Below are 27,531 nucleotides of genomic sequence, written 5' to 3'. Positions count from 1 at the left end.
GTTGTTTCTTTACCTGGGTCAAGGCTTGGAGCCCAGCCATTCAGGGCCTGTGTGAGGCTGCTGATAAGAGGTTTTTCTGGGGCTTGGGTCTCTCACTGCAGTGGGATTCTACAGGAGCCACCCGGATACCAGGCAGAGTCAGCCCTGTTGCACGCTTTTATTGTCTTCCAGGAGATAGGGGGCCTTGCTGTAAACTTGTTCTAACTGTGGTCTGCTCAGTAAGGCTCAGCCTGGGCATGATGATGTTGGTCCAGATGAAAGCCACTGGTCAGAGGTTTCTTCGACACATGACGGAAGAGCCAATTTCCCTATACTCATGACTTGTGACCCACATTTCCCTGAACAAAGGGAGAGAGCTCAAGATGGAGGCACCTACCCAGGCACCGTACTTGGCATATGGAGAGGTGGCCACCTAGAGGGAGGAGAAGGAAATCCACATCAAAACACCACTCTGGACTGATCAGAATGCTATTCAGTAAACACACCTGCCCTAAGACTGACAATTTTAGTTCAGTCCCTAGGACCCGCATGGTAGAAAATGGACTCCTTCAAGGGTCCTCTGACCTCTACGAATGTGCCGTAGCATGTGTGCACACATATATGCACGCATGTGCACACACACATAATAAATAAGGATAAAAAACTCTTCTTGGAGCTGGTGGGTGGTGCAGTAGATAAAGACTCACCTCACCAAGTCTGTACCTTGGTTCAAATCTGGGGACCCACATACTAGGAGAAAAAAAATGACTTCCACCAGTTGTCCTCTGACCTCAACAAGCCCTCTGTGATATATGTACACACAGACACAAGAAGACAGTAAGTGCAATTAAAACTTCTTGTTTAGGGCTGGAGAGATGGCTCAGCAGTTAAAAGCACTGACTGCTCTTCCATAGGTCCTGAGTTCAATTCCCAGCAACCACATGGTGGCTCACAACCACCTATAATGAGATCTGGTGCCCTCTTCTGGCCTACAGGCAGGATACTTAACTGACTGACTGAATGAATGAATACATAAATAATAAATAAATAAATCTTAAAAAAAAAAACCTTCTTGTTTAGAAAATATTCCCTTGGAGGCTAGAACAAGGGCTGAGTGGTTAAAAGCACCTGCTGCTTTTCCAAAGGACCCGGTTCGGTTCCCAGCACCCACATGGCAACCTACAAACCATCTCTAACTCCAGTTCCAGGGATCCGACACCTTTTTCTGGCCTCATACATATGGTATACATACATACATGAAGGCAGACACTCCTACACATAAAATAAAAACAAACCTTTTAAAAAGATATTCATTGAAAAAAAAATAACTGCTCTGATTGGGACCCACAATGTCCACACCTGGAAGAACTTTGTGGCAGTCATCTCTCCCCAGTGGAAAATGCAACTTTTTAATTGGGAGGTGCTAAAGTTTTGGTGGCACACCTTGTGATCCCGGCACTCAGGTGGCAGAGGCAGGAGGATCTAGAACAGGCTGGTCTACACAGCAAGTTCCAGGCCAGCCAGGACTGCACAGTGAGATCTGTTCCAGAAGAAAGACTGGGGGGAGGGACTCAGGTATGAGAGCCTGAGTTCAGATCTTCAGAACCCATGTCTAGAGTGGACAAGTCCTCTATGTCCTCATGCATACACACATGAATTCATATAAAACACAAAAAGAGCCTACATGCTCTTCCTGGCTTCCTGTAGCCTCCCCCCACCCCTCTGGAGTATCCACTCTGATGTCACCTTCTGAGAGATGACCTGTGTTCAGCACCCCAACCCTACAGACTGCAGCCCCTCCCCATCTGTCCCTTCTGCTGTACTTGCTTAGCTTGTTGCCAGTGCCCCCCCACAAGGACGCAAATGCTGGGTTTTGCTATCCTCAAATGAAGAGAACAGAACCCAGGGACTCTAAAACTGCGCATGGGTCAATCCCTGAGGCTGCTGGTGAGGTTCGGGCCAGTACCTTCACACAGAGGCCTGGAGAGACCAGCTTTGATATCTCTCTCTGCAGCCGGAGTTGTAGACCTGAGAAGGCACCAGTGCCACCAGACAGAATGATATGACCAAAAAGAGTCCTCCAGTGGGAGCGGTCACAGGACGTGATGCTCTGCTGGACCTGCATGTGGATGCCCGGGTTGCTTCTCCCTGGTGGACAATGCACAAGAGGGCTTCGGGATCAAAGGTTCCTGTTTTTAGTATTGTGGTTCTGGATGGCTCCAAGTGCCACTGAGCACCTCGAGGACTTCAAGCAGGTCACAAGCCTGGCCAGCCAGCATCACCATTGACAAGAGTTGACATCCCATGCCTCAAATGAGGTTGGCATCACCAGTTTTGTGGGTGTCTGTAGGACAGTGTTCCAACTCAGTTAGCCTTGGAAAATGCCACCAAGTAACTGCTTTCATTTGTCACTTGTTGCATAAGCAAGCAACCAACACTAGCCTTGAATGATGGGTGTGGAGAACTATCACAATGGAGTGGCTCTGGTGTGCCTGGAAGAGGGCTCTGCTGCTGTCAGGAGCCTGAGGCTGCATTCCTCCCTGGGACCCACCTGGCCTCTGTGGAGTTCTTTAATGACTTCCCCACACTGGCATGCACTATGCCTTTCAGACTGTGTGCTCCACCATGCCTACAATCCCACATCTTGAGAAACCGAGGCAAGAGGGTTGCCACAAGTTTCAGACAAGCCTAGGCTACATAATGAGTTCCAGACTAGCCTGGACTACAGAGCAAAAATCTGTCTCAAAAAGCAAAAGCAGAGAAAGGCTGCTTGTGTGCACTGTATGGCGGGGAAGACAGAGCTAAGCCCTGCCGGCCACAGTGTATGTCCCGTGGGGAAGGGGCAGATGACCCTAAGTTTTATCTTAGGAAATGTTGACTTTCAATGTCGTCCCTGAACTCTCATTTTCCCTTTCCATGGAGATTTCATAGTCCATCATTTTCCCGTTTGTTGAAATAGTGACTCACTGTATAGCCCAGGCTGACTATGAACTCATGGTCATCCTCCTGCTTCTGCATCCCAGTGCTAGGTGACAGGTGTGCACCACGAGAGAGAAGGTGATTCTGAGAGTGAATACTGAAGGACCTAGAACCCCCATGGAAACAGGCATCTGGGTGTGTCTGAGGGAGTTTCTAGATTGGGTTAACTGAGGTGGAAGACCCACTCTGAATGTGGGCAGCACCATCCCATAGGCTGGGGTCCTGTGTGATATAAAGAAGGAAGAGAGCTGAGCACCAGTGTTCTCTTAAGTGGAGACTGCACGTTGGTTTCCCAGACGCCCTGACCTGAATAATCACACAAAAACTATAATTACAACAGTTTGGTCAATGGCTTAGGCATATTCCTAGCTAGCTCTTACATCTTAAATTAACCCACTTCTATTAAATCACATGTCACCATGATGCTGTGGCCTACAGGTAAGTTTCTAGCGTCTTTCTCCTTTGGCAGCTACATAGCGTCTCTTTGATTTCACCTACTTTCTCTCTTTATCTCTGTTCAGATTTCCCATCTGGCTTTATTCTGCCCTGCCAAAGGCCAAAGCGGCTTCTTGATTAACCAATGGTAATGGCATACAGAGGGGAATCCCACATCAATGTTCCTCTTTCTACATCCTGCCTGTAGATGTAGCGCGACCAGCTGCCTCATGCTCCTGATAGACGGGAACCTTGAAGTGGATGAGTCAAAATTCCTTTCTTAAGCTGCTTTTGCCAGGAATATTTTTCATAGCAGCAAGAAAACCAACTAACACAGTAGTCAACCCAACACTTACTAAAAACCTTCTGGAACCAGGTGATGGTGGGGCACACTTTTAATCCCAGCACTCGGGAGGCAGAGGCAGGTGGATCTCTGTGAATTCCAGGCCAGCCTGGTTTACAGTGTGAGTCTCAGAATAGCAAGGGCTACACAGTGAAACCCTGTGTCTAATAATAATAATAATAATAATAATAATAAAAAACAAAAACCCTCTGGCATTTAGATGCTTAAAGCTCTCACAAACTTCAGTTGCTTCTGCCTCTGCCTCCACCGCCTTCACTGTTTTGTTTCACAGTTGTAAGTACCACGCTGCTGAAGAAAGTGGTTCTCTGCTGCTCTCTGTCTCATCTGCGGTTGGGCTACACCTCTGGGTGTAGTAGAAGGGTCAGCACAGTGACAGAAGCGTAGGAGGCAGCTGAGTGAGTGGCAGCCAGGACCAGGGAAACTTTAGAGCAGGAAGCATTGCTCCTGAAGCAGAGTGTCCCCCACCACCCTCCCCACGCCTTTCTTTCCCTCGGCATTCTGTGAGAGTGTCCACTGGCCCGTTGTGGCCCCCGATCCTGGACTCACCGATGAGGCTGGTGTGGAAGAGCGCCTCTGAGCATGTGAGTGCCTCCTGCTCCAGGCTGATTTCCCTGCCGTCGGGCAACTGGACTTTCTTCTGTTGGGACGGTACTGCATTTTTTGACATTTCCATGTCATAATCCAGTGTCACATAGCAGTGTTTCTCTTTCAGGTCTCGGATGTACTCGCGGTCGGCTGCAGGGTAAGGAGGACCAAAACCCAGGGACATAGAAAGCACTACTCATGAGAGTGGGCATAGGAAGGTGGACCCACTCCTAGATAGCCACTTTGTCCATGCAACCCTGTGAGCGGGGTCGTGGCCAGGCTGTGGGCCAGGCTTTAAAAGGGTAGAGCATGACAAAGTAACCTTCCCTTCACAGGAGACACCGAGCTGGATCTCTTCAGCATCGCCGAATATGCAGCCCTACCATGTATGGTGTTTGTGGGGATTAGAAAATCCTATTCACAGTTACTACCTGGGCATTCTGGACACCTCGCACACACACACCTGCTGGGCATCTGGAGGGCTGGCGATGACTGGTGAGGCCCCTTGCCTGGATGCCCCTTTCCTTCCTAGGTTTCTGGCAACAGATTTGAAGCCCAGATATGCCTTTTGATTAGGCTTTTACATGTTATCTGCCATTGTCCTTGAGCTTTGACTAAAAGGGATTTCCCTGCACTGCTTACCCAGAGACCTCACCTGGTCTTCTGCCTTCAGACTGCCAGCCGCTGCTTCCACCGGAACCACCCTCCACCTTCTCCTCCAACTCTTCCTCCATCTCCTCCTTCAATTCCTCTATATCCCCCATCTTCCTTCCTCTAGCTCCCCTTCCTCTTCCAACCCTCCTCCATCTTCTCCAAGTCTTCCAGCTCCTCTACCTCTCCCTCCAGCTCCTCCATGTTCTCCTCCTCTAACTCCTGCTCCAACTCTGCCTCCCCTCCTGATTTCATTCCTCCTTATTCCTTCTCCTCCTCCCTCCTCTTCCTCTTGCTCTTCTTCCCCTCCCCCTTCCTCCCTCTTCCTTTTATTCCAATTGTCCACTCCTCCTCTCCACCTCCTCCGTCTTCCTCTTCTTCTGAAACAGAGTCTCATGTAGCCCAGGCTATCCTCTAACATACTTGTAGCCGAAAATGTCCTTAAACTCCTAATCCCCCTGTCTCTACCTTACAGCACTATGATTCCACGTGTGTGCTGCCACTCCTGGCCTAACCCAGCCTCCTTGCCCATGTCTCCTCCACCCTCCTTCCAGAGCCTGTTTCTCCCCTCCAGCAAATGGTGCTGTCTGCTGCTCCCTTCTCTGTCCCTGGCTTCTGGGACTCTGCTGCATCCCAATGTTTCCCTCCTTTGCCTGATCTGGGTTTGGGTGAGACAACTGAGACAATTCTGTATCACATCCCACCTCTGTCATTTACGTGACTAGCTAATTAGTTATTACTTAGGCAAATTAATTATTCTTTTTTATTTTGTCTTTTTTTCTTTTGTTGTCCTTTTTAAACTTCCACTTCCTTCATCTGCAGGGTTGAGTATAATCCACGTGGAGTATGCTGGGAGGACAGATGGATGGTGCACACAAGGATCTTGCTAAGAGTGGGCAGCAGAAACATGGAAGGATTCCAGCCTGACCAGTTTAGCCATCCTTCTAACCCATGCTATTCTTTAGGGCTCCGGGGTTCATCCTTCCATTCCTTGTCTAAGATCAGAAAGGCCAAGGGTCTATTGGAAATGGGTGTCATGCACACTGTATAAGCTAAAGTTCTAGCCCAGGAAGAGGGCACAAAGGGGGTCAAGCATTATCCCATCTAAGCCCCTTAATCAAAGACCCAATGCTCTTGCTGCTTACGGGGTACTGGTCAACTCTCATTTGCAATAAAATATTGCACCCTCACACGAGACCCTGTGTGATGGCATTCATAAGGCTGCACCATGAGGCTGTCCCTCAGCTTCTGCGCGTGCGCGTGCACACACACACACACACACACACACAATGAAGAACCTTATAAACACAGCACTGGCTTACGCATCTGAGAGTAGTCATTTCCTACCTGTGCTCACTAACAAGTTCCCGCTGTCTGAGAGCAGCTTCAGGAGGTACATGGTCAGATCTTGACCAGCTATGTCCACCTTGGTAGTTGACAGTTGCAAAGGATAGCCATCGATGACGGGCACGAAGTATGTCATCCCCTCTCCACATTCAATAGTTATTCCTACTCAAGAGAACATCCGGTCATCAGGTACACAGCACCCTTGTTAGTTCTGTAGGAAGGGATGGTTGGAGGGAGAAATAACAGAAGGGAAGGGGAAGGGGCCAAGGAGCTGGCATCTTCCTAAAGGACATGAACTAGAATAAGGCTGATCAGCAGGTTTGAATGGAAGCCTGTAGGGTATCTTGCTAAATGAAGCATGCAATTTTACCAATAGCTGCCAAAGAGACAAGAGAGGAAGTGTTGTCTGGGCCTGGGCGGGCACTAGGACTCTCTGGGTGGTGCCCTGTGTTGGGAAAGCCTGAATACCATGCCAGAGGTGTGTGCTTTAGTTAGCAAGGTCTCCAAGTGTGCTAGTTCAGAGACGGTGTGACATAGTAAGGCTTACTGTATGTGACACAGTGGCTTTGGGGGCAGACTGGGCTCTAGGAATTCTTGGTTCTCTCCTTTTCCTTATTGAGCCTGGGGACCAACAACGGAACATTTCAGTTAAGCAGAGCTGTGTCCAGGGGACTTTCCCTTCCAGCTGTGACAGGGAACAGAGTTGATCCTCTCTCGCCTGCAACAGCTGAAAATGACAGAATCTCTTCCCAAGACATCAGCCATCACACACCCACACACCATCCCTGGGAGATGGGAGTAGGTCATCGTCGCTCATGACCACAGACACAAGACTCCAAAGTGAAATTTTGGCAAATTTATTGCAAACCACATGGGTTTTAAAAGAATTAAATGCCCTTTGTTCCACAACTCAGAATCAATCTTAATTCATATAATTGCACCAATAGGTACCTGTTCCAGCTTCATTTCTGTTGCTTTGATAAAACACCCTGACAGAAACAACTTAGTAGAAAAGGGGTTCATTTCAACTCATAATTCTAGGTGATAATCCACCATATGAGGAAGTTAAGGCAGCATATCCACGGTCAAAAACAGGGAAGCCAATGCATGCATGCTGACTTCCTCGCTTGCTTGTGCTCAGTCTATTTCCCCTCTCATACCGCTCAGGACGCCCTGCTTAGGGAATGGTTCCACCCGCAGTGGACTGGGTCTTCCCACATCAAAGAACTTAGTTAAGATAATCCCCACAGATGTGGACACAGGCAAAGCCAATGCAGACAATCCGTCTTTGGGACTCTCTTCCCTGGCAATTCTAGGTCACAGCAAGTTATCAACTCTAACATCACTATGCACAAATTGCATTTTGACAAAATCCAGTTGAGTCCTGATTAAAAGAAAAAATTCTCAGTAAATAAGATACAAGAGAACTTACTTAAAGTAGTGAAGAAAATATAAACCCCACAGTTGATGCAGTTTAACACTGAGGCTAATGATCTCGCTCTAACTGGGGGAAAGACGATTTGTGTCCTCGCCACCTCCCCTCAGAACATGAGGCCTAGGCAGGCAGTAGAAAAGAATGAAACAAATTGAAAAGCAAACAAAAAAAAACCCATCTGGCTTGGAAATAATAAAATAAATGTTATTTGTCAAAGACATATTTACTAGGGGCTGGCCAGACAGCTTAGACAGGTTGAGGTACTTGCTACCAAGCCTCTACAAAATCTATAAAAAATGAGCTTAATTAAAGCATCAAGGTACAATATCAGTATATAAAAATCAACTGCTATCTGTGCAATATCAATGAGCAATCACAAATGAAGAGATGACCTAGTTGGTCAGTGCCTGCAGCACATACATGAGGACCTGAGTTCAAATCCCCAGCATCCACATAAAGGTTGGGGATGGTGGCACATGGCACAGTCCCGATGTGGCACCACACCATCGTGACTCAGCAAGAAGAGGAAGTGAACTGCTGAGGCCAGCGAGAGCAGAAAGAACCTCCACATAGCGAATGGAGAGAAACCGCTACCACGACCGACGGCCGCATGCTGGCTGCACAGCGCCATTCACAAAACCCAGAAAATGCAGGCGGTGTCTCAACAGGTGGGAGGGGCATAATGGCACAATGGGATCCTTGGGTGTGGTTGCAGTGGTTTGCGAGAACACGCGTGTGTCAGAGTTCCTTAATGCTGTTAATTTTATTTAGTAACACCTTAGCAAATGGGTTAGGAAAAGAAAATGAGTCAGTATTCTGGAGGCGTTCTGGGACACCAGGAGAAAGAAGGGAATGATGAGAACAAGAGCTGGGTGTGTGTAAGAAATAATCCATGACAGTCCATTTTCAGAATACGGTGTGTTCAGAGCTCACCAGAGGACCATGGGTAAGGATGCATTAGGTCCCTGTTCTTCCCAGCTAGCAGCTGGCAACTGCTCTTTTTTAGTTTATCTTAAGTTGAAAAGTAATAGTCTGTCTGGTGACTGAGTTGCGTATTTGGAAGGGGTAGGGGATCTGGAGTTCCAGGAGGACAGAGATTTGGAGGAGAGGACTAGGCTTTATGAGAGGAAGATTTAATTCCCTGGAGAACCATCTTTGGGGAAACAGAGGGCAGAGGTGTTTTTGCAATCAGGGACCGCAAAACCACTGTTTGGGGACTAGAGCTAGGCTCCATCAGGTAATCCACTACTACCTGTAACTCCAGCTCCAGGAGCTATGCTTCCAATTTCTGGTGGCATGGTACACACACATACACATACATACATACACACACACACACACACTTAAAAAGTAATTCTGAAGAAATAAAAACAAAGACCAGTTTTGCACCAAATCATACCTGCCATTTTGCATTTGCTCCAGGCTGATACCCAACTGTACAAGGTCAGAAAATGAACTGCCTCGCTGCTCGCTACTCTGAGTCTCCAGTGTTCTTATTAAGAAGTGAGGGTCATTGTGAGCCTTGAAGAATGTCCTTTGCTTTTTTAAATGAACATTTGCATGTACATGTGCACACACGTGTGTGTGTGTGTGTTTCCACATGCATGTACATATGTGGGGGTCAGAGGACAATCCTCAGGAGTCAGTGCTCTCCTTCCACCATGAGGGTCCTGGGGATTGAACTTGGGTCATTAGGTTTGGCATCTTCACCTACTGACCCATCTTGCCAGCCCCCTCCTGGGGCTGCATGTTGTGGTGCATATCCCCAGCCTCAAGAACTAGACAGTGTGTCTGGAAAGGATGGGGATCCCACGGGGCCACTCACCAGAGGTTCTGCCAGCAGCGTACATGGAGAGGACCCCTTGATTAGCCACGTACAGGGCGGGGACATTGAAGGTTTCAAATAGGATCTGGGGAGGAAGATTGGCATGCTGGATGGCCAGGTGGCACACACTGCCCGGGTGCTCGTGAGTGCCTCTCGCAGCAAGCTGTGAATCCAGGAAGGCTAACCCCAGGGTGGCCAACACCTATCTCCAGCTAACTCTGCTGTGAAGAGGCTGTTCTAGTTTCATTCTGCGGCTCTGATAAAACACTCTGGCCTAAAGCAACTTAGGGGAGGAAGGGGTTTATTTGGTGAATACTTGTTGGTCATGGATCATCACTGAGGGAAGTCAATGACGCATCAAGGCAGGAACCACGGAGGAACAATGCTTGCTGACTCACTCAAAGGCTTACGCTCAAGCTAGCTTTCCTCTACAGCCCAGGACCACCTGCAGGAACGATGCTGCCCGTAGTGGGCTGGGCTCTCCTGCATCAGTTAACAATCAAGACAATCTCCCACATTCGTGCGCAAAGGCTAATCTGATAATGACAATTAATTGAGACTGTATTTCTGTATTTCAGGTGGCTCTGGGCTGTGTCAAGTTGGCAGTTTTAGACACTTTTTATAATGTATAGTGAGAAGACTGGTTGGATCAGGGCATAATGGTGAGACCCACCGGGGGTCCCACCTGGCCACTGGACAGGTGCCAGCATTGTGAAATGGTTAGTGTTAAGATGAGGTCTATGAGTTCAGAGTGTAAGCCTGCTTTGTGGTATATCTTCCTGTCACTGGGCACTGCAGTCTGCCTCCCTAATGAGCTGCTCTTGGACATGCTCTTCCTGCTTGTGCCCGACTGCCAGTCAAATGTCTAGTCTGACCAAGCCCTTTCCTTGTACCAGCATCTGTACACTCCAGACACCTTGCAATAGTTGTACAGAAGGTCACCGCTGATCACCTTCATGCCAGAAGGTGTGGTCCCAGAAAGGGCTGCTTGAAACTGGTTAAAGGAGCCACGTCACTATGAATACACCTGCAAGTATCTGTCTAGATGAGTGCTATTGAGTCAGGGGCTGAGGAGGGCAGGTGGTTTGTCCAAAGTGGAGGAAAACACAGGAGGGAATAGCCCCAGCCATGACAGCCAATCATCTGCTTTTCTGATCAGACTAGACTTGACCCTTCATCTCTGTGTGTCTTTGTCCTGCTGGGTTCTGCAGGAAGCACGCCCACTGCTCCAGGCAGTAGAGACTGAGCTCGGTTCCTCAGCCCTGCCTTGGCAGTTCTCGTCGGCCTCTTGGTGCACACACACTCTCGCCACAAGGTCTGCTATAGTTGAGGAGTGGGGCCAGTTGGGTTGGGCCAGTCTTATCCCTCTCTTGTCCCACTCTAGCTTGCTGAACCCCTTCATGGCCTTTGGATGCTTTTGGGGGGAAGCTAACTACACTCAGTCCTCAGGGGAGTCAGCTGTGGCCATTTCCATGATCTGACTGTCCACACTTGGGTGGGGGTCAGTGACCAGTTTGGGGCTTGTTCGCTGTGCACTCACACACGGGTGAACTGCTATTTCCAGGTCTAGGTGGCCTCTGAGATACGCACATCATGCCTTGGCCTTGGGCCTGCATATGGGGGCCTACTCACTGCAGGAGATCCCACTGAGCTCCAGGGATGCTAGCCAGATGCTTGGCCACCTGTTTAATTAGGTTTCCTATGTCCTCTACAGAAGCTGAGCCTTAGGAGGAGAACTCTGGCAGCTGGGGAGGGGGACAACTTCCTGCCGCAACTGCACCTAGCCCCACTGCAGCCTGAGGAGGAGTCTGCCCTCAGTGCTTGGCTGGAGCACTCACAGACAGGGATCCACCCTTAAACCCCGTCAGTCCACCAACAACTCCATCACGGCAGGAAGGACCAGGACGAGGCCAAGGCAGGGAACTTTTAAGTTAGGACAGAACAGCAGCCTCCCTTCCTGCCTCACCCGGCCCCAGGCCCCATTACCTGAGTCATTCTACGTTTAACGTCTGTGCTGTTTAGCGGTGGCTCTGTTATCATTAAAGGGTGTTCCTCGGGGGCGACGCGGAGCACCTGGTAGAAGGAGTGATGCCAAATCTGCAGAGAGAGGACAGTAGGCGAGTTGTTCGCTGTCCAGAAACACGCTGGCTGTTATCTTTCTCATATATTGATCTATGTATCAGATAAATCTATTAGCTATCTAAATCATCTTTCTGTCTTCTGTTTACCAACTAGTCTCTCTATAGATATCATCTACACCTATCTGTTCATCTCACTGCCTGTTTATTGTCTACTATCTGTGTGTACCTTCTCTGTCTATTCTGCATCTGCCTGTGTCTGTGTCTGATGTGGGATTCCCCTCTGTATGCTATGAATATGTTTTATTGCCATTGGTTAATAAAGAAGCTGCTTTCGGTCAATGGCTTAACAGAATACAGCCAGGCTGGAAGAGAGAGAGAGAGAGAGAGAGAGAGAGAGAGAGAGAGAGAGAGAGAGAGAGAGAGAGAGGAATCAGAGAGAAGTCATGTAGTCAGAAACAGACACCAGACAGTGGATGGAACCTTACCAGTAGGCCACAACCACATGGCTATACACAGATTAGTAGATATGGATCTGGGGGTCAGGAAATGAACGAGCAGCCTCTGACTACATGTGTCCATCATCAGTCTATCAATCTATATTATCTGTCATCTCTCATCTATCTACCTACCAATCATTCTATCTAACACAGTGGTTCTCAACTTTCCTAATGCTGCAACCCTTTAATATAATATCTCATATTGTGGTGACCACCCAACCATAAAAATTACTTTATTGATACATTATAACTGTAATTCTGTTACTATTATGAGTCCTAATGTAAATATATGATAGGCAGGATATCTGATATGTGTCATGACCCACAGGTTGAGAACCACTGGCCTAATATCCATCTATCTACGCCTATCATTTATTACCTAGCTACCATCTATCATCTCTATTATCCATCTATTATATTCCTCCATCCTTCTGATAAACCAGTACAGCTGAGATCCAGATCTCAGATTTCAAATCTAAAGATTTAGTCAACTAAGAATCAAAAAAATGTTTGGGGAAAAACTGGGGGCATGGACTGTACCTCAGTTGGGAGAATATTTCCCTAGCATTCATAAGGCCCTGGGTTCCAACCCCAGCACTACTTAAACCAGGTGTGGTGGTATACACCTGAAATCCCAGCACTTAATAGGTGGAGGCAGGAGAGTCAAAAGTTCAAGGCCATCTTCAACTTTGTAACAAGTTAGAAGCCATCCTGGGCTATATGAGACCCTATCTCAAAAAAAAAAAAAAGCTGTTTCTGCAGACTTACTTCCTTGTCACTGTTCTTGGTTGTGAGCCTAGCCATTAACAGCTGAGCCATCTCTCCAACCCTTTGTCACTTGTTCTTTAAGCAATTCAGTGTCCGGTAATTTATGTGGTGACACCGAGGTTTTGTAGCCCATCTAGAAATGAATGGAGCATATGAAAGGAAGGGCTGGTACCCTGCAAGTACTGCCACTGCACATAGAAATCCAGGGATCTGGGTGTCTAAAATGCCCCTGGACCAGACCCATTCCAGAGGATGGTTGAATTATAGACAGCACCATCAAAACAAGAAGCAGTGTGATCCAGCCTCCAATGACACACCAGGCCTAAAGTTATGGGATGGGGTTGGCAGGAGCTGGCAGGCCCAGCACTGTCTAAGGATCTCTTGGGTCTGATGAGTGACAAAACTCAGGGATGAGGTGGAAACACAGGTGACTTGGCTGTCACAGAGCAAGCCCAGCAATGATGGAAGTTTGCTACATAATGTGTAACTTGTAAGCGAATGTGAGTGTTAGTTACAGCTCTGGCGTGGCAAAGATAACCTAACTTATTGGGAAGCCAGGCTACCTAGAGCTGCAATAGGACAGCTCTGGAGGCTGGAGTCCCAGTAGAACAGCTTAGCCCTGGAGGGAAAGGTGTCCTGACTTGCTGGGAAGCCAGGCTACCTGAAGTTGCTGTGCAGTGGGGGATGGTCTCCCAGCAGGATCCTGCTTCTCTCCTAGAGAGCCTCTACTGCTGAATTCTGCTCTGTTCCCCTAAGGGAACGTCCTAGCAGAGCTATCTGCTTCTTCTGCCGCCCAAGATGTTACTTCTTCTGCTACACTCTGCTAAAGGCAAGCCCCTGCAGAAGTATAGCAATTTCCTCTGGCTACAGTGAAAAGTTTTTACTTTTTCTGCCCAGCCCTGCTCAGCACCCCTAAGGGAACATATCAGCAAGGTTTTTCTGCTCAGTCGGCTAAGGGCCATTCAAGCAATGTTCTTCTTCTATTCTGCACCGGTGAATGAAGATCTTCCCTCAACACTCTTTTGAGAAAGAGATTTATTCGGAAAGGAGTCCAAGAGAGCAACTGCCCCTGCCAGAGTAGTGAAGGACAGCTGCCAACTGACAAGGCAGAGGGGCTTATACAGGGCTTCTTAGGGATGGAGTTTTCCCAGGGAAAAGTTTTTCTGTGCAGAGATTGGTCAGTTTTCCCTGCTCAGGGATTGGTTAGGTTAGTTGGTCAGGAGCAGAGATGGCTCTGATTTCAGGGTCAAGCTGTGCTTTTTCACTGATCCCTTTTAGCCTGTTGGCTCTAATTTTAAGGCCAGGGCATATTTCTTTCACTGGCTTTGATTCTAGGCAAAAAGTGTGTTTCTTTGGTACTGGTTTCAGAGGCAGGGTGTGTTTCTTTGGTCTTGGGTTCAGGGATAAAGTGTTCCTTTCCCTGACTCAGGTCTCAGGACTCAGGGTGAGTTTCTTTCACTGGCTCTGGGTTCAGAGTCAGGGTGCTCAGGGATTGGTTGTTTTCCTGCTCAGGCACTGACTGGTTTTGTGTTTCAGTTGGTCAGGGGCAGAATTGGCTTAGGTTTTAGATCCTAGGTGTGTTTCTTTAACTGGCTCTGGGTTCAGAGCCAGAGTGGGTTTCTTTGGATGCCCCTTTTACCCTGCAGCATGTGCCTGCCCAGGACCATGAAGGTGACCTTTGTTAGCCTCCAGGGTCATCTTCAAAATGGAAGAGACTGCCCACACCTCAGGGAGTATGGGCCTCAGATGACAGCATTGCCAGAGAGGCTGGCCATTGGTTCCTGTTGTAAGGTTCTGCCCTCTGAGTCAAACTGCTACCAGCTTCATTAGATTGGCTGTGTCTGCTTGTAAAAGTCTGTCAGGTGAACTTCAAATGGCTAAAAGACACTTAAGGAAATGCTCAACTCCCTTAGCCATCAGAGAAATGCAAATCACAACAACTCTGAGATTCCATCTTACACTTGTCAGAATGAAATCAAAAACAGTGATGACAGCTTATACTGGAGAGGATGTGGGGTAAGGGGAATACTCCTCCACAGCTGGTGGGAGAGCAAACTTTAGAAATAACCATATTGAGTGAGGTAGCCTAAACCCGAAAGACAAATATAATATGTATTCACTCATAAGAGGCTTTTAGACATAAAGCAAAGAAAAACTAGCCTACAGTTCACAACCCCAGAGAACCTAGACAACAAAGAGGACCCTAAGAGAGACACATGGATCTACGTAGAAAGGAGAAAAAGACAAGATCTCCTGAGTAAATTGGGAGTGTGGGGGATCACGGGAGGTGGTAGAAGGGGAGAGGGGAGGAAAAGAGGGGAGTGGAGAAAAACATATAGCTCAATAAAAACAATAAAAATAAAGTCTGAGCTGGGCACGTCTTTAAACCCATCACTCAGGAGGCAGAGGCAGATGGATCTCTGGGAGTTCGAGACCAGCCTGGTCTACAAGAGCTATTTCCTGGATGGGCACCAAAGCTACAGAGAAACCCTGTCTTGAAAAAAAATAATTTCTATGTGGTTATTTGGGGTCTAAGCTAGCCGGGCAGCCAGGACAAACAAGCGGGCCCTCTCCTTTACCACAGAGAAACCCCATCTCAGAAAAAAAAAAAAAAGTCCGTCAGAACCAGCTTGTGCACTGTTGATGTTCCCTCCTAGGAAAGGATGGGAAAGATCATTAGATTCTCACCCAGGTATCCAGCCACTCCTTCCACCCACTTATACAACATTCTGCCCTAATTGCCTGTGATCTTGGAGTTTCTGGAAAGGGAAGAGTATGTCAGCTAGGATGGCTTAGGGGCTCCATCCACTCAGCCATGGGTATAATGGTTATTCTTGGTTGTCAACTTGACTGTATCTGGAATTATCTAAAACCCCAGAATGGCTGGGCATAACTGTGAGGAACTTTTGCTTAGTTAAAATACGAAGTAGGAAGATTTCTGTTCTAGATATTTTGAGGTGGGAAGACACAGCTCTAATCTGGGTCACACCTTCTGCTGGCAGCCTACATAAAGGACATGGAAGAAAGCAGCTTATAGTCAGACTTTCTTTGGACTACCAGCTCCCAAATAATGACATGGAGACTTCTTAATTAAAAATAAAAGTTTGGACTTAGCTTGAGCTTGTTCCAAATTAGATTTTATAACTTAAATTAACCTGTTTATATTCACCTATATCCTACTATGTGGCTAGTTACCTCTCGTCATTATTGTATGACCAGCTTCCTCTGTGTCCTGCTGGTGAATTCTCCATTCCAGATTCTAAGCCAAAGTACCTATCTCTGCCTGAAAGACTCACCTATTGTCTTCCTGTCTAGCTAACGGCCATTCAGCTCTTTATTAAACCAATCAGAAGGTGCCTAGGCGGGTGAAGTAAACAGTGATACCTCTTCACAATCTGATCAAATGTCCCATGACAGAAGCTTTTGCTCTTCCCTGCTTGCTCATGCTCTCACTGGCAATCCATCCCTTCACTGGCATTACAGCCAACTTCAGGATTCCAGCATCTACTGAAGGCCAACTGAGACATCCAACCTCAGGGACTGAACAACTCCTGGATTCTTGGACCATTCTGTTCATGGACAGCCATGTTGGATTAGCTGGACCAACCATAGCCTTTAGGTCATTCTAATAAATCCCCTTTCTATATATAAAGAGATTAATTCTCTAATTTCTGTTACTCTGGAGAACCCTGACTAATATAGTGGGGAAGCCATCATCCATGACCGAAGACATTCAGTGTGGCTATTTTGGGTCCCCTAATCTCCTTTTAATACCCCCTCCTCTCCTATGTTATATAAATCAGGCCAGTAAACTCATTGGTTCCCCAGGGTGAACTTTTGTTTGTCCTTAGGACTTTGAGAAGGGCTGGGCATTCCCACCTAGGCTGCAGATCTGAGATGGCTGTGTCACCACTGGCGGCTCTAGAGGCTTGTCTCTTTGGCTTGCTGACATCATATTCTCCATTTTCGCACATGGTCATGCTCTGTAAATCTGCGTTCTGATCTCTTCTTAGGCCACAGTCACACGAATTAGGATTCACTGTAGAGGCCTAATTTTAATTTGATTACCATTTTGTTTTTGTTTTGAGACAGGGCCTTGCTTGTAGGATAATGCTCTTGTATGCTGTAAAGATTTGTTACCAGTATTGTTTTAATAAAATGCTGATTGGCCAGTAGCCAGGCAGGAAGCATAAGCAGGGCAACTAGACTAGGAGAATTCTGGGAAGAAGAAAGTCAGAGACAGTCACAAGTCAGACACAGAGGAAGCAAGATGAGAATGCCTTATGGAGAAAAGGTACCAAGCCACATGGCTAAACATAGATATAAATTATGGGTTAATTTAAGTTGTAAGAACTAGTCAATAATAAGCCTGAACAATAGACCAAATAGTTTATAATTAATATAAGCTTCTGTGTGTTTATTTGGGACTGTATGGCTGCAGGATGGGGCAGGACAGAAACTTCTGTCTACAGGACCTAGTAGCCTAGGCTGGCCTTGAACTCCCAACTCTCCTGCTTCTGCCATTGTGGATCTGGAATGGTAGATGAGTTCCTCCACACAGTCCAGCTTTAATGGCCTCTGTAAGGCCCTGTCTTGTGCTGGATAACTCAGTGGGTAAGAGCACTTTTGCTCTTGGAGAGAACCTGGATTCAATTCCCAGTAGCTATGTGGTGGCTCACAACCATCTTTAACTCCATTTCCACTATCTATCCACCTCTCTCTTGCAACAGCCCTGTTGTGGAATATTATTTTAAGATGTGTTACATTTGTTTATGCTGTGGAACACTTGTTTAGTAATACAAAGATGTGTTGCATTTGTTTAGCTCTGTGGAGCTGTGTTATTGTGCCTGTCTAAAACACCTGATTGGTCTAATAAAGAGCTGAACAGTCAATAGCGAGGCAGGAGAAAGAATAGGTGGGCTGGCAAGCAGAGAGAATAAACAGAAGAAGAAATCTGGGAAGAAAGATGAAGGAATGAGAAAAGAAGGGGCCAGCTACCCAGCCAGACACAGAATAAAAAAGAAAGAAAAGAGATACAGAAATAGAGAAAGGTAAAAACCCAGAGGCGAAAGGTAGACAGGATAATTTAAGAAAAGCTGATTAGAAATAAGACAAGCTAAGGCTGGGCATTTATAAGAAAGAATAAACCTCTCCAGGTGTGATTTATTTGGGAGCTGGGTGGTAGGCCCGCAAAAGAGTAAAAACAACCAATAACAGCCTTGGCCATGTTCAGTGTCTCTGTCTATTCTGGATTCTTCCAGATGCCTCTGCACAGTTTCTCTCATTTATTTACAAAAAAGGTCCTTCCCCATAACCATACCATGGAGTAGCCACTTTTGGCGGTTTCTTTACTACATCCCGTCACAAATAGTGCCACTTGCTCCTTCAGGACCCAAGCTGTGCCCAGATTCCTGGTCCACAGAAGTTGTGGTGGTGGAACGAGGCATCATTGTTTCAAACCTCTGGGCTTGGAACAACTGGTTACACTGGGTTAGTGCATTGCTTTATCTAAATTAGGTTCCCCCAAATCCCTGTGTGGAAACCCCAAGACCTCTGAGTGTCACCATCTCTGAAATGTTCTGCAGTGGGTGCCATTGGAGACACTGAGAGGAGCTTATAGGAACGGTGTGTCCCTGGTCTGATTCAGGTACTACACCAATAAAATGAAGAATTCTGAACCAAACACACACAGGAGGAGATGGGAGCAAAGGCTAAGGTAACACTCTACCAGTGAAGGAGCCCCGGGACATTGTCATTAAGCCTTCCATAAACCATGGAGCAGCCTGGGACAAGCTCTCCCTCACAGCCCTCAGCCCCGGTCCTGTACCAACACTTGGACCTTGATGGTTGTGAGATTTCATTACAGCTGCCTCAAGTGCTCAGATCGTAAGCAACACACCCTCAAGTGCAGGTGTCGTGGACAGCTTGTTAGACCATTCACTGTGTGCTACTCCCCTCTGAGGCTAGGGACTTCTTATCCATCATTCCCAACCAGCCATGATGGCCTAGCAACAATCATATCATCTTATAGACAAAGAATCTGAGGGCCAAGAGGCCATACCACATGTCCTGGTGGCATGGGCAGTAAGCAGAGGAGGTAGGATTGGAATAGACGATTAGGACCCCTGAGGCATGACTGTGGAAGGCTAAGGCAGTGGCTAGGGTGTGATGGCTCCTCCTCTAGAGGTTGTCGCTCACCTTCTCCACATCGTCCCAGTCCGTGATGGCTCCCCGGGTGATGGGGTAGTGCAGGTTCAGATTTTTTAGATTATTCTGGGCCTCAGCTCCAATGAACCAGTCTTTTTCTTCCACCCCCACCAGTAGGTTCTGAAAAACACAGGTAGGACAGGACAGCCCTTGTGAGTACCAGGCTTTCATTTGCGGACATGAGCCAGTGCCATGAGGCTGCTAGAAACTGGCACCAATCACTAGTCCAGACGTCAAGGAGGCTCTTCAACCCGGCACACTTTCCAAAGGGGGCCATTTCCTGCAAGGTCCAGGGCTACTGAGGGCCACTGTGAGGACACTCACACTGCAGGTGTGGGAACTGTGCCCAGCAGAGAAAAACTGTTGGAGAGAAGGCGTGATGGCATATTCTGTACACTTGGTCTGGAAGGCCTGCGAGAAAAGGACCTGCAGCATGAGCTGCCCCCTGGGGTTCAGGAAGGCGGCCTACTTTCAAGGTGAATTGAACTTCCGGTGCTGTCAGAGGAGCTGGAACATCTACCTCAGTCCACCAAGAAAACAGTCATTAGGATTAGAGCCGTGAAGATTTATCAGGGAACTTGCCTGGTTGGATGAGAAGGGGCAGGGTGAGCAAGGGCAAAGACTGACGAGCCATCAAACTAGGCTCACTTCTGAGTCGGGGCACAGGAAAGAAGAAAACAGGGAAGGTGGGTATTTCGGTGTACCGGGAAGGCTGGCTCAGCGAGGTCACGGAGGAATCCCTGAGCCACACTCACTCATCAGAGGAGTCCAGGGTCTCCGGGATAAGCTCATGCTTAAGCTAGATTGGAGCAATGTGCACGAGGCAGTAGGGCAACAGGGAAGAGGGACGAGTGGGTTGGGGGATATGGTACAAGTGTGACAGCATAGTCATAGACCTGGGCAGTGTTGCAAGGCTGACATGCTGCAATGCCACGTGGGTGCATGGTGTCATCTGCTATCATGCAGCTATGTGGTGATACGACCCTGCAGTGCCATAGTGGTGCATGACTCATGATACAAGGGTACCTTGCTGCAGTGGAGCAGCAGAGATGCTATAGGGCTACACAAGTGCATCGTGCAGCTATGCAACTGTGCGGCCATACCATGCAGGTATATAACTCACACGCTACATAGGTCTGAGTAACAACGAACATGAAGGCTCGGGACTCTCCAAAGTCCCAGGCATCCACTGGGGTTTTCGGAACACACGCACAAATGAGAGGCTCAACTGCACTGTGAATATGCCTCCCCTCCCCCAGGGGCTTTGGGATGACTTCAGGCACAACCCACATTAAGACCTGCCACTGCAAAGGGACACTGCACTTCAGAGGACAGCTGGTGGCTATCAGAATGACAGAGAAGGAGGGATCCACTGTGGGGAGGGGTGTTGCCAATCAAGCTCAGAGGAGGGGTTCCTGAAGTGGGAGGAAAAGGCTGCCAGCAGCTCCAGTTGGAACTAGAGATACTAGAGACAAAGAAAAGCTTTACCCTGAGGCAGCTACCCATTAGGAAGGGTGTGGAAGAGTCTGCAACAGGAACGGAAGCTGCTTGCTCAAGTCCTCTAATCTGTCCCACCTTCTTGAGACATCTAACACAAAGCAGTCAGTATGGAAACCAGGGCATTGGGATCTATGACCATCACCGTAACCAGAGCAGCACAAGAGGCTGGAGGATGAAGCCAGGGTGTCACTCACATTATGTTTCAGTTTCCCGAGGATGGTGGGAAAGACAGCCATAGGGCCCTCAGCTCCTGCAAAGCCCACCTTGCTGATGCCAGAACCATAGTCACAGACGAGGGGTGTGTGGTCCATCATGCTGTGGTGACCTGGACACGCCTGCAGGGAGAGACCACATTATCCCTTGTCCCCATGGGTACTGTGCCAACAGCGAGACATGGGTTTCATGTGCCTAGAACAAGGTCGGCCTGAGCAGGAGCCTCTCTGCAGGTGCTGTGGTAATTTGGGCACAGAGAGCTATAACCAGCTGTGCACAGTCACCTGCAGGCCAGCAGCCTGGAGCCAGCTCGGATGCTCCCTCCAAACAAATGAAGCATTCACAGAAAACTGTGCTTGGAGTGCTTAGGGCACAAATCGGTCACAAGAAAACCCGGGCCTGTCTGAATGTGAACCTCTGAGTGGGTCCTGCCTGGTTTGTTCTAGTTTCGACACTGAAGAGTCATCTCTAAAACCTCTACTGTGGACAAACTGGGACAGAGCCTATGGTCTGGACAAGGCCAGGCCTCCCTAAGCAGAGCACCGTGCATATGGATGGGGATGGGGCAACTGGCTTCCTTCCAGCATGAAAGGATACCACAGGAGTTGCTGGGCTGCAAAGCCAGGAAGGCTCAGGGCTCTGAAGCTGCATATGGGGAATGTTAACAGAGATTTTATCACAAAAGCCCAGGCCCTGGAAGCCTCAAGAAGCTGGGCTCAGCCATTTGTCTCCAGAACATCATTGTGAAAAGCAGAGAAAGATTTATCCAATGCGGCCATATTGAGAAGAGAAACAAAGTGACCCAATTGCCCCCAAGTCCCTCTTCTGAGGCCCAGATATGCGGTTCAGGGTTAAACAGAGGGCAGAAGGGGTGCATTCCTAAGCAGTCCTGGTCAGGGTGTGGTCCTGCCTGGCACTGACCCATCACTATTGGCTCCAAGCTCTCCTGCAAGGCGGTCTGACAAGTTCTCAGAACTCTGAGATCTCTGGGAGACAGGCTCCCCTCTGGCTGGCACCAGGCTTCAGCCTTTCCCTTTCCCAGCTTGATACTCCTGGGAAAATTCCAATGCCTTGGGGTCCATTGTTTCAGGAGTCTCACAGCACAACTGATTCTAAAATATTTCCTCCTGAAGAGATTTCTCAGCAATTAAGAGGCCCCAAGCACCTGCACTGACAGCTCACAACCACCTGTAACTCCATGGGCTCTGGTGCCCTCTTCTGGCCTCCATGGGTATCTACATGCATGTGGTACACATAAATTCATACAGGTGCACATACACATAAATAAAAATAACCTTTAAAATAACTTCTCCCCTATCCTGAAGGCTACAATTGGGCAAGGAATGAGGCTGCATTCCCATGTGTGTAATTCCCACCTCACCCTGAACCCCAGGAGCTGGAAGGCCCACAGGAGCATCTTGGTCAGCACTGCTGGGCCTCACACAGAATCAAACCAACTGTGTTTGAGGCTGCTGCACACTGGGTCAGTGTCTCTGTCCCCACAATAGCTGCACAGCTCTTCTCCTCTCAGACACAAGGCCACCTACTGAGACACTGTGGGTCTCTAGCTCAGATTCTCACATGGGGAAGTAAAAGTTACATCAACAGGGGTCTTGAGGGATATCACGGCTACCCTTCTCCTGCCTTCTATTTGGAAATCAGAGAACCTGCAGGCTCCCGCTGTGGAAACTCCCTCTTCCTCAGAGAGCTGTAATAGGAGTGATACCTGTAGGTCCTGATTTATCTCCCTCTCTTTAGAGCACGCTGCTCTGTCTGCTCACATCCTTAACGACTCTTCCAATGAATTCCTTACCCTTCGGTCCAATTCAGTGTTCCCTGTGAGCCCACATCTGAGACCGTTCAGTCATTTGCTTATCCCCCTTCTGGAGGCCCTGCCACGCTGCTGGGAGTAGCTGTGTTTCATTTTTCACCTTCCGATAGTATCTTTGCTCCACCGTGTAGATACAAGAACATCTCAAAGACACTAGGTTCCTCTCAAAGATATAACAGTAAATCAGAGAAAAGACAGTAATTGACATTTTGCGATTTTATGGGGCTTTAGTGAACCTTCCTTTTTGCTGGTGGGGATCCTGCCTCTGGGCTGACAGTGAAAACTGAGCAGGTAGCTGCTGCTGGAGGTTGGAGTGATGGTGGCAATTTCTGAAAAATAAAGACAGACCCCCACGTTGCCCAGTTCTTCCTTCCATGAGCAATCTCTCCCTAGTGTGTGGTGCCGTGTGATTGCATCTTACCAAAAGCAGAACATGGGCTCACTCTGTAGCCCAGGCTAGACTCAAACTAAGAGCTATCCTGACTCTGCCTCCTCCTGAGTGCAGGTGTGAGCCGCTATACCTGGCTAGAATCTCTTTTAAAATTCCCATGTACACCTGTGAAGCCACTGGTCTCAACAGTGTGCTGACAAGACTCAGCAGGGCATTCACAGGGCAAGTGCCCCAGGCCGCCTTCTCCTCTTACAAGCACACTCAGCATCATCTTCCAGGCATCGGGAGTCTTCTAAAAGAAAGACTACAGTATCTGCTCCCACACAACTGCCACCAGCTGCATCTGCCCTCCCTGGAGAGGTAGAGTGAACTTCAAAGCCTCTCCATGGTGAACTGAAGTTCCCGGGATGCGGGGAGAGGAAAAACAAAAAGCCCACACTTGTGGTCAAGATTACACAACACTGACTGTGTTTCTCCACATTCCAAATGCTGTGACCCTTTAATACAGTTCTTCATGTGGTGATCCCCAACCATAAAATTATTTTCATTGCTACTTCATCACTGTAATTTTGCTAATGTTCTGAATCATAACCTAAATATCTGCTATGTAGGCAATCCGATGTGTGGGCCCTGTGGGGTCATGACCTACAGGCTGAGAACCACTGGAGCAAGAACTTCATGACTGTGGAAATTTGAAATGCTACAGACTCAAGAGCCAAATTATACTGGGCTATTGCGAGTCCCATAAGTAGTCATTTATAGAATAGCCATTAATGTCTGTCCTAACTTCCTCGTGACTAGAGTGTAAAGGAAACCTTTTGAAATACACTAACTTAGCAGACTACCACCTCCACCAACCCCCAAATTAGAATGCTGTCAGGCAGCATCCAAGGCCTAGAGCGGAGAGTTCTCCATGCACTATGGCAGAGCCCTTTGCCCAAGGTCCCCACTCCTGGCAGAATGAGCCAGTGAGACCCCATGTCAGGAGTTAGAAGTTCCTGTCAGCCTGGGAGGAGGCTTGACTTGGTTTTCAATCATTCACCCATTTCAAATAAACGTTTGTGGCGAGGCAAGGCAACTCATGCCTTTAACACCAGCACCAAGGAGGTAGAGGCAAGGAGATCTGAGTTCAAGCCCAGCCTGGGCTACATAATGAGTTCCAGGTCATCCATGCCTACATAGAGAGACCCTATCCTAAGAACAAACAAAAGAATAAAGCCAAAAAAAAACAAAACAAAACCAAACCAAAAACAACTCCTGTTTCTGGTCAGGAGGAGTTTTGCTTATGTCACAATCTGCTCAGGCTGGAGCCACAGGGCTTCCTGCTCTCAAACAACAAAGTCACAGGGATGATCTGGTTCCATTTCCACCTAGAAAGAAATCTTTCTTTCCCCAGAGCAGGGTGAGGCAAGTAGACAACACAAAACCAGTGACTTTTGCTCAGAAGAATCCAGAAACTCATCAGACCTGGGTCAGGATTCTGGAAACAGCGGGCTGGAGGCTAGGGTCTCTTCAAGGTCTGCTTGTTCCCTGGGGATAGCCTGGGCATTTGTGGCTGATCCCAAGTGTGTTTATTCAGGATTGGCTGATCTTGCTTGGGAACATGTCCCTTTCCTAGTAAAAAGAAAAAAGATTCCAAGATGCTTAAGAAATAGAGACATCCAAGCCATACCTGAGAGCCTGACACAGTGACATAGCCATGAGGCACAACCTGCCCTCCATCGGAGAGAGGCCCCCTCCCTTGAACCAAACCATGAATTTAGTAGAAAATGGAACTTACTGCGAGACCACAGATCTCCCCCCCACCCTCCCTCCTGAAAGGATAAGGTCCCTGGGTGTTGTAGGCATTTCCTTGTTGCTGGGACATTTGGACATTGTGACCCAGCTGTGACCTCAGGGCCTCACCCAGGAGGGGATACCAGCCCCTGCTTGAAATGACCTTGCTAGAGAAACTTCGTGGTTTTACACACCCATTCCCCACTGTCCGAGTTCATTCTTGTTTTGGGGTTGTGTGGCCCTCTAGATGTCTGTCTTGCTATAGGGCCTCAGGATAAATAAACCAAGGTATCCATCTGTGATGACAAGGGATCCAAAAGTCAGATAGAGACCTAAACTCCTGTAGAGGCGCTGCCCTCCGCCCTGGGCCCAGGTTGGTGATCCAGGGCATGACGGGAGATCAAAAGGGATACCCTGCTTACAGGGGTAAAGGAGGAACCCAGGGCTTTGGACAGGTCCAAGGCAATGTCAGGGAAAGAACCTGGTACATTTGTCATGTGGGGGTGCATCCCTGTGTATCATCTGGAACCACAGTACAGAGTCCATACTCTACACACAGCATTGCCCAGCATGCTGAAGCTCTGGGTTCTACCACCAGCACCAGCATGGTGGTGAGTACCTGTACCCTCATTTCAGAACTTGGAAGGTGGAGGCAGGAGCTACATAGCAAGTTGGAGAGCAGCCTGGGTTATGTGATGCCCTGTCTCACAAAATAACAAAAATGATGAGAACTGGGACTCGAAACTGAGCTTCCTCAGGGGCCCTTTGGTGTTGCTTTGACAAGTCAGGACATGGACACTCGGGACCACAATGGACTAGCTTTGGGGTCCAGAGACTTTGTTCATGTTTAACTGGACCTGAGGTGGCTCAAGTCACTTTGGAAAAAAACCATTATGTCTTACAGTCCCATATGACAAAGCCTGCAGTGCCTCCTGTCCACGGTTCCAGTTGAGAGAAGCCATAGACACACAGCCAAGACATCTTGGCTGAGTAGACACCGTTGCTAGTTAACCAGAAGCCTAAGTGTAGAAACAGATTGGGACAAATGGAAGGTTTTCCAACAGAACTTTCCAGACTCTGGTTCATGAGTCCCAGAGCCATTGCTAGAAGGATGGGTTATGTCTCACCTCCCCCTGCCTTTGAATCGCCCTCCAGTGTAGCAGACCAAACCCACCCACGATAACCTCACCATGCATCAAATCATCTCTGAGGTGTGGGAGCCCAGAAACACTGAGCTGGATAGCTCCAGCCTGAGCTGCCTTGTGAGGTTATGGAAGGCGGCCCTTGGAGGCTGCCATCTCATCTGAAAACTCAGCAGGGCCAGGGAACCTGCCTCCAAGGCAGTGTTTGGCACATTGGTGTGACTGTGGGTGGGAGGCCTCTGCCCATCTGCTTAGTGTCCTCGGGATATGGTGGTGGCTCCAAGGCCACAGGCTGAAGTATCATGATCTTCATACAGATCTGAAAGATGGGCTTCCGTATGGTGTAACTGCGGTCTACTGATTACAGGGGTCAGTGCTATTCTCGGGGCTGGGGCGGGAGCCCTTCGGATCACAGGGTTGCCTCCAAGTGGGTCTTGAGGTGCCATCTTGGAGGCTGCTGCAGAAGAGTCCAGAGCAAGGAGACTTAGGAAGGCCCACTGAGAGGAGAGGTTTGCAATCAGGACCGGAGTTCTAGTAACTGCAATCTGGTTCCCCTCCACTGCCTGAGAGAGTAGGATGGAAATCAGGGCCTCCCACTTTCTCAAAGTTCCTTCCTGGCTGACTCCTGGTCTAGCAGGGCCCTGGGAGAATTCTCAGCTAAGGTGCTGGAGCCAGGCAGCATGGTTGCAAAACAGAACTATGGCAAGAACGGCTGATGCAGGGGAGTTGGAAGGCATCAGAGACAGATGATCTCAGTGCCATAGATGTGGCATCTGTGACCTCTGGCTCACACCTGCCTGTCTGCCAGTCTGCTAGGGAAGGCAGAGGTCTGGGCCTCTCAGAAAACAAAATTACTCAAGACAAAGCCAGGAGCAAGACAGCTTTCCGATAACAAACACCTGTGGTTTGTGGAGGCTGAGGGAAACTGGATGGAAGCTGCCATCCCTGAGCCTCTAAGGGCAGGAACAAGGGGCCTCTGTGTATGGCTTAAATCACCCTTTTTTCATGTATGTGTGGAGGGGGCGACAAGCTCAGGTACTGATCCTCACCTTCACCTTGTTTGAGACAGGGTTCCCTACTGTCTGCCCACATGCTTCTGGCTCCCATTTTGACATGAACCTAGGATTATAAATGCTCAAATCCGCTTTTTGTGGATGAGGATTCAGGTCCTCAAGTTTACACAGCAAGCAGTTGTTTGCCCACTGAACCTGGAGTTCGCCAGTTCAGCTAGGCTGGCCCGCCAGGGAGCCCCAGCACCCACACATCTCTCGTCTCCCCGGTGGATTACCAGCTCACATCACCACACTCGTCTTTTTTAGGAGGGTTCTGAAAACCAAACTCAGTCCTCAAGGTTGCATAACGAGCACTTTACCTACTGAGCCCTCTCCCCAACCCTTAAATGCAATTCTTTTTTTAAAATTTTTTTTATTGAGAATAAGAAAAAGTTTCCGCCTCCTCCCAGCCTCCCATTTCCCTCCCCCTCCCCCCACTCTTCTCCCCCTCCCCCCACTCTTCTCCCCCTCCC

The 27,531-nt window shown here is 48.4% G+C and overlaps 1 protein-coding gene across 1 annotated transcript; it reads right to left on the bottom strand.

The window, feature by feature from the left end:
* Positions 1-268: 268 nt before the first annotated feature.
* On the bottom strand, positions 269-20,964 carry LOC126498737 (uncharacterized). Its single transcript, XM_050137635.1, has 8 exons — positions 20,848-20,964; positions 19,145-19,273; positions 11,587-11,697; positions 9,601-9,685; positions 6,341-6,502; positions 4,304-4,492; positions 1,946-2,127; positions 269-412 (listed from the first exon to the last, which is right to left on the bottom strand). Exons 1-8 carry the CDS (start codon positions 20,962-20,964, stop codon positions 269-271), a joined length of 1,119 nt encoding a protein of 372 aa, XP_049993592.1.
* Positions 20,965-27,531: the final 6,567 nt, after the last annotated feature.

This window comes from Alexandromys fortis, unplaced genomic scaffold, assembly GCF_014885135.2.
Source record: "Alexandromys fortis isolate MF-2015 unplaced genomic scaffold, M_Fortis_MF-2015_v1.1 scaffold_3, whole genome shotgun sequence".
Taxonomy (NCBI): Eukaryota; Metazoa; Chordata; class Mammalia; order Rodentia; family Cricetidae; genus Alexandromys; species Alexandromys fortis.
Note: the sequence above shows the minus strand (reverse complement) of the source record. Positions and strands in the feature narration are given on the sequence as shown.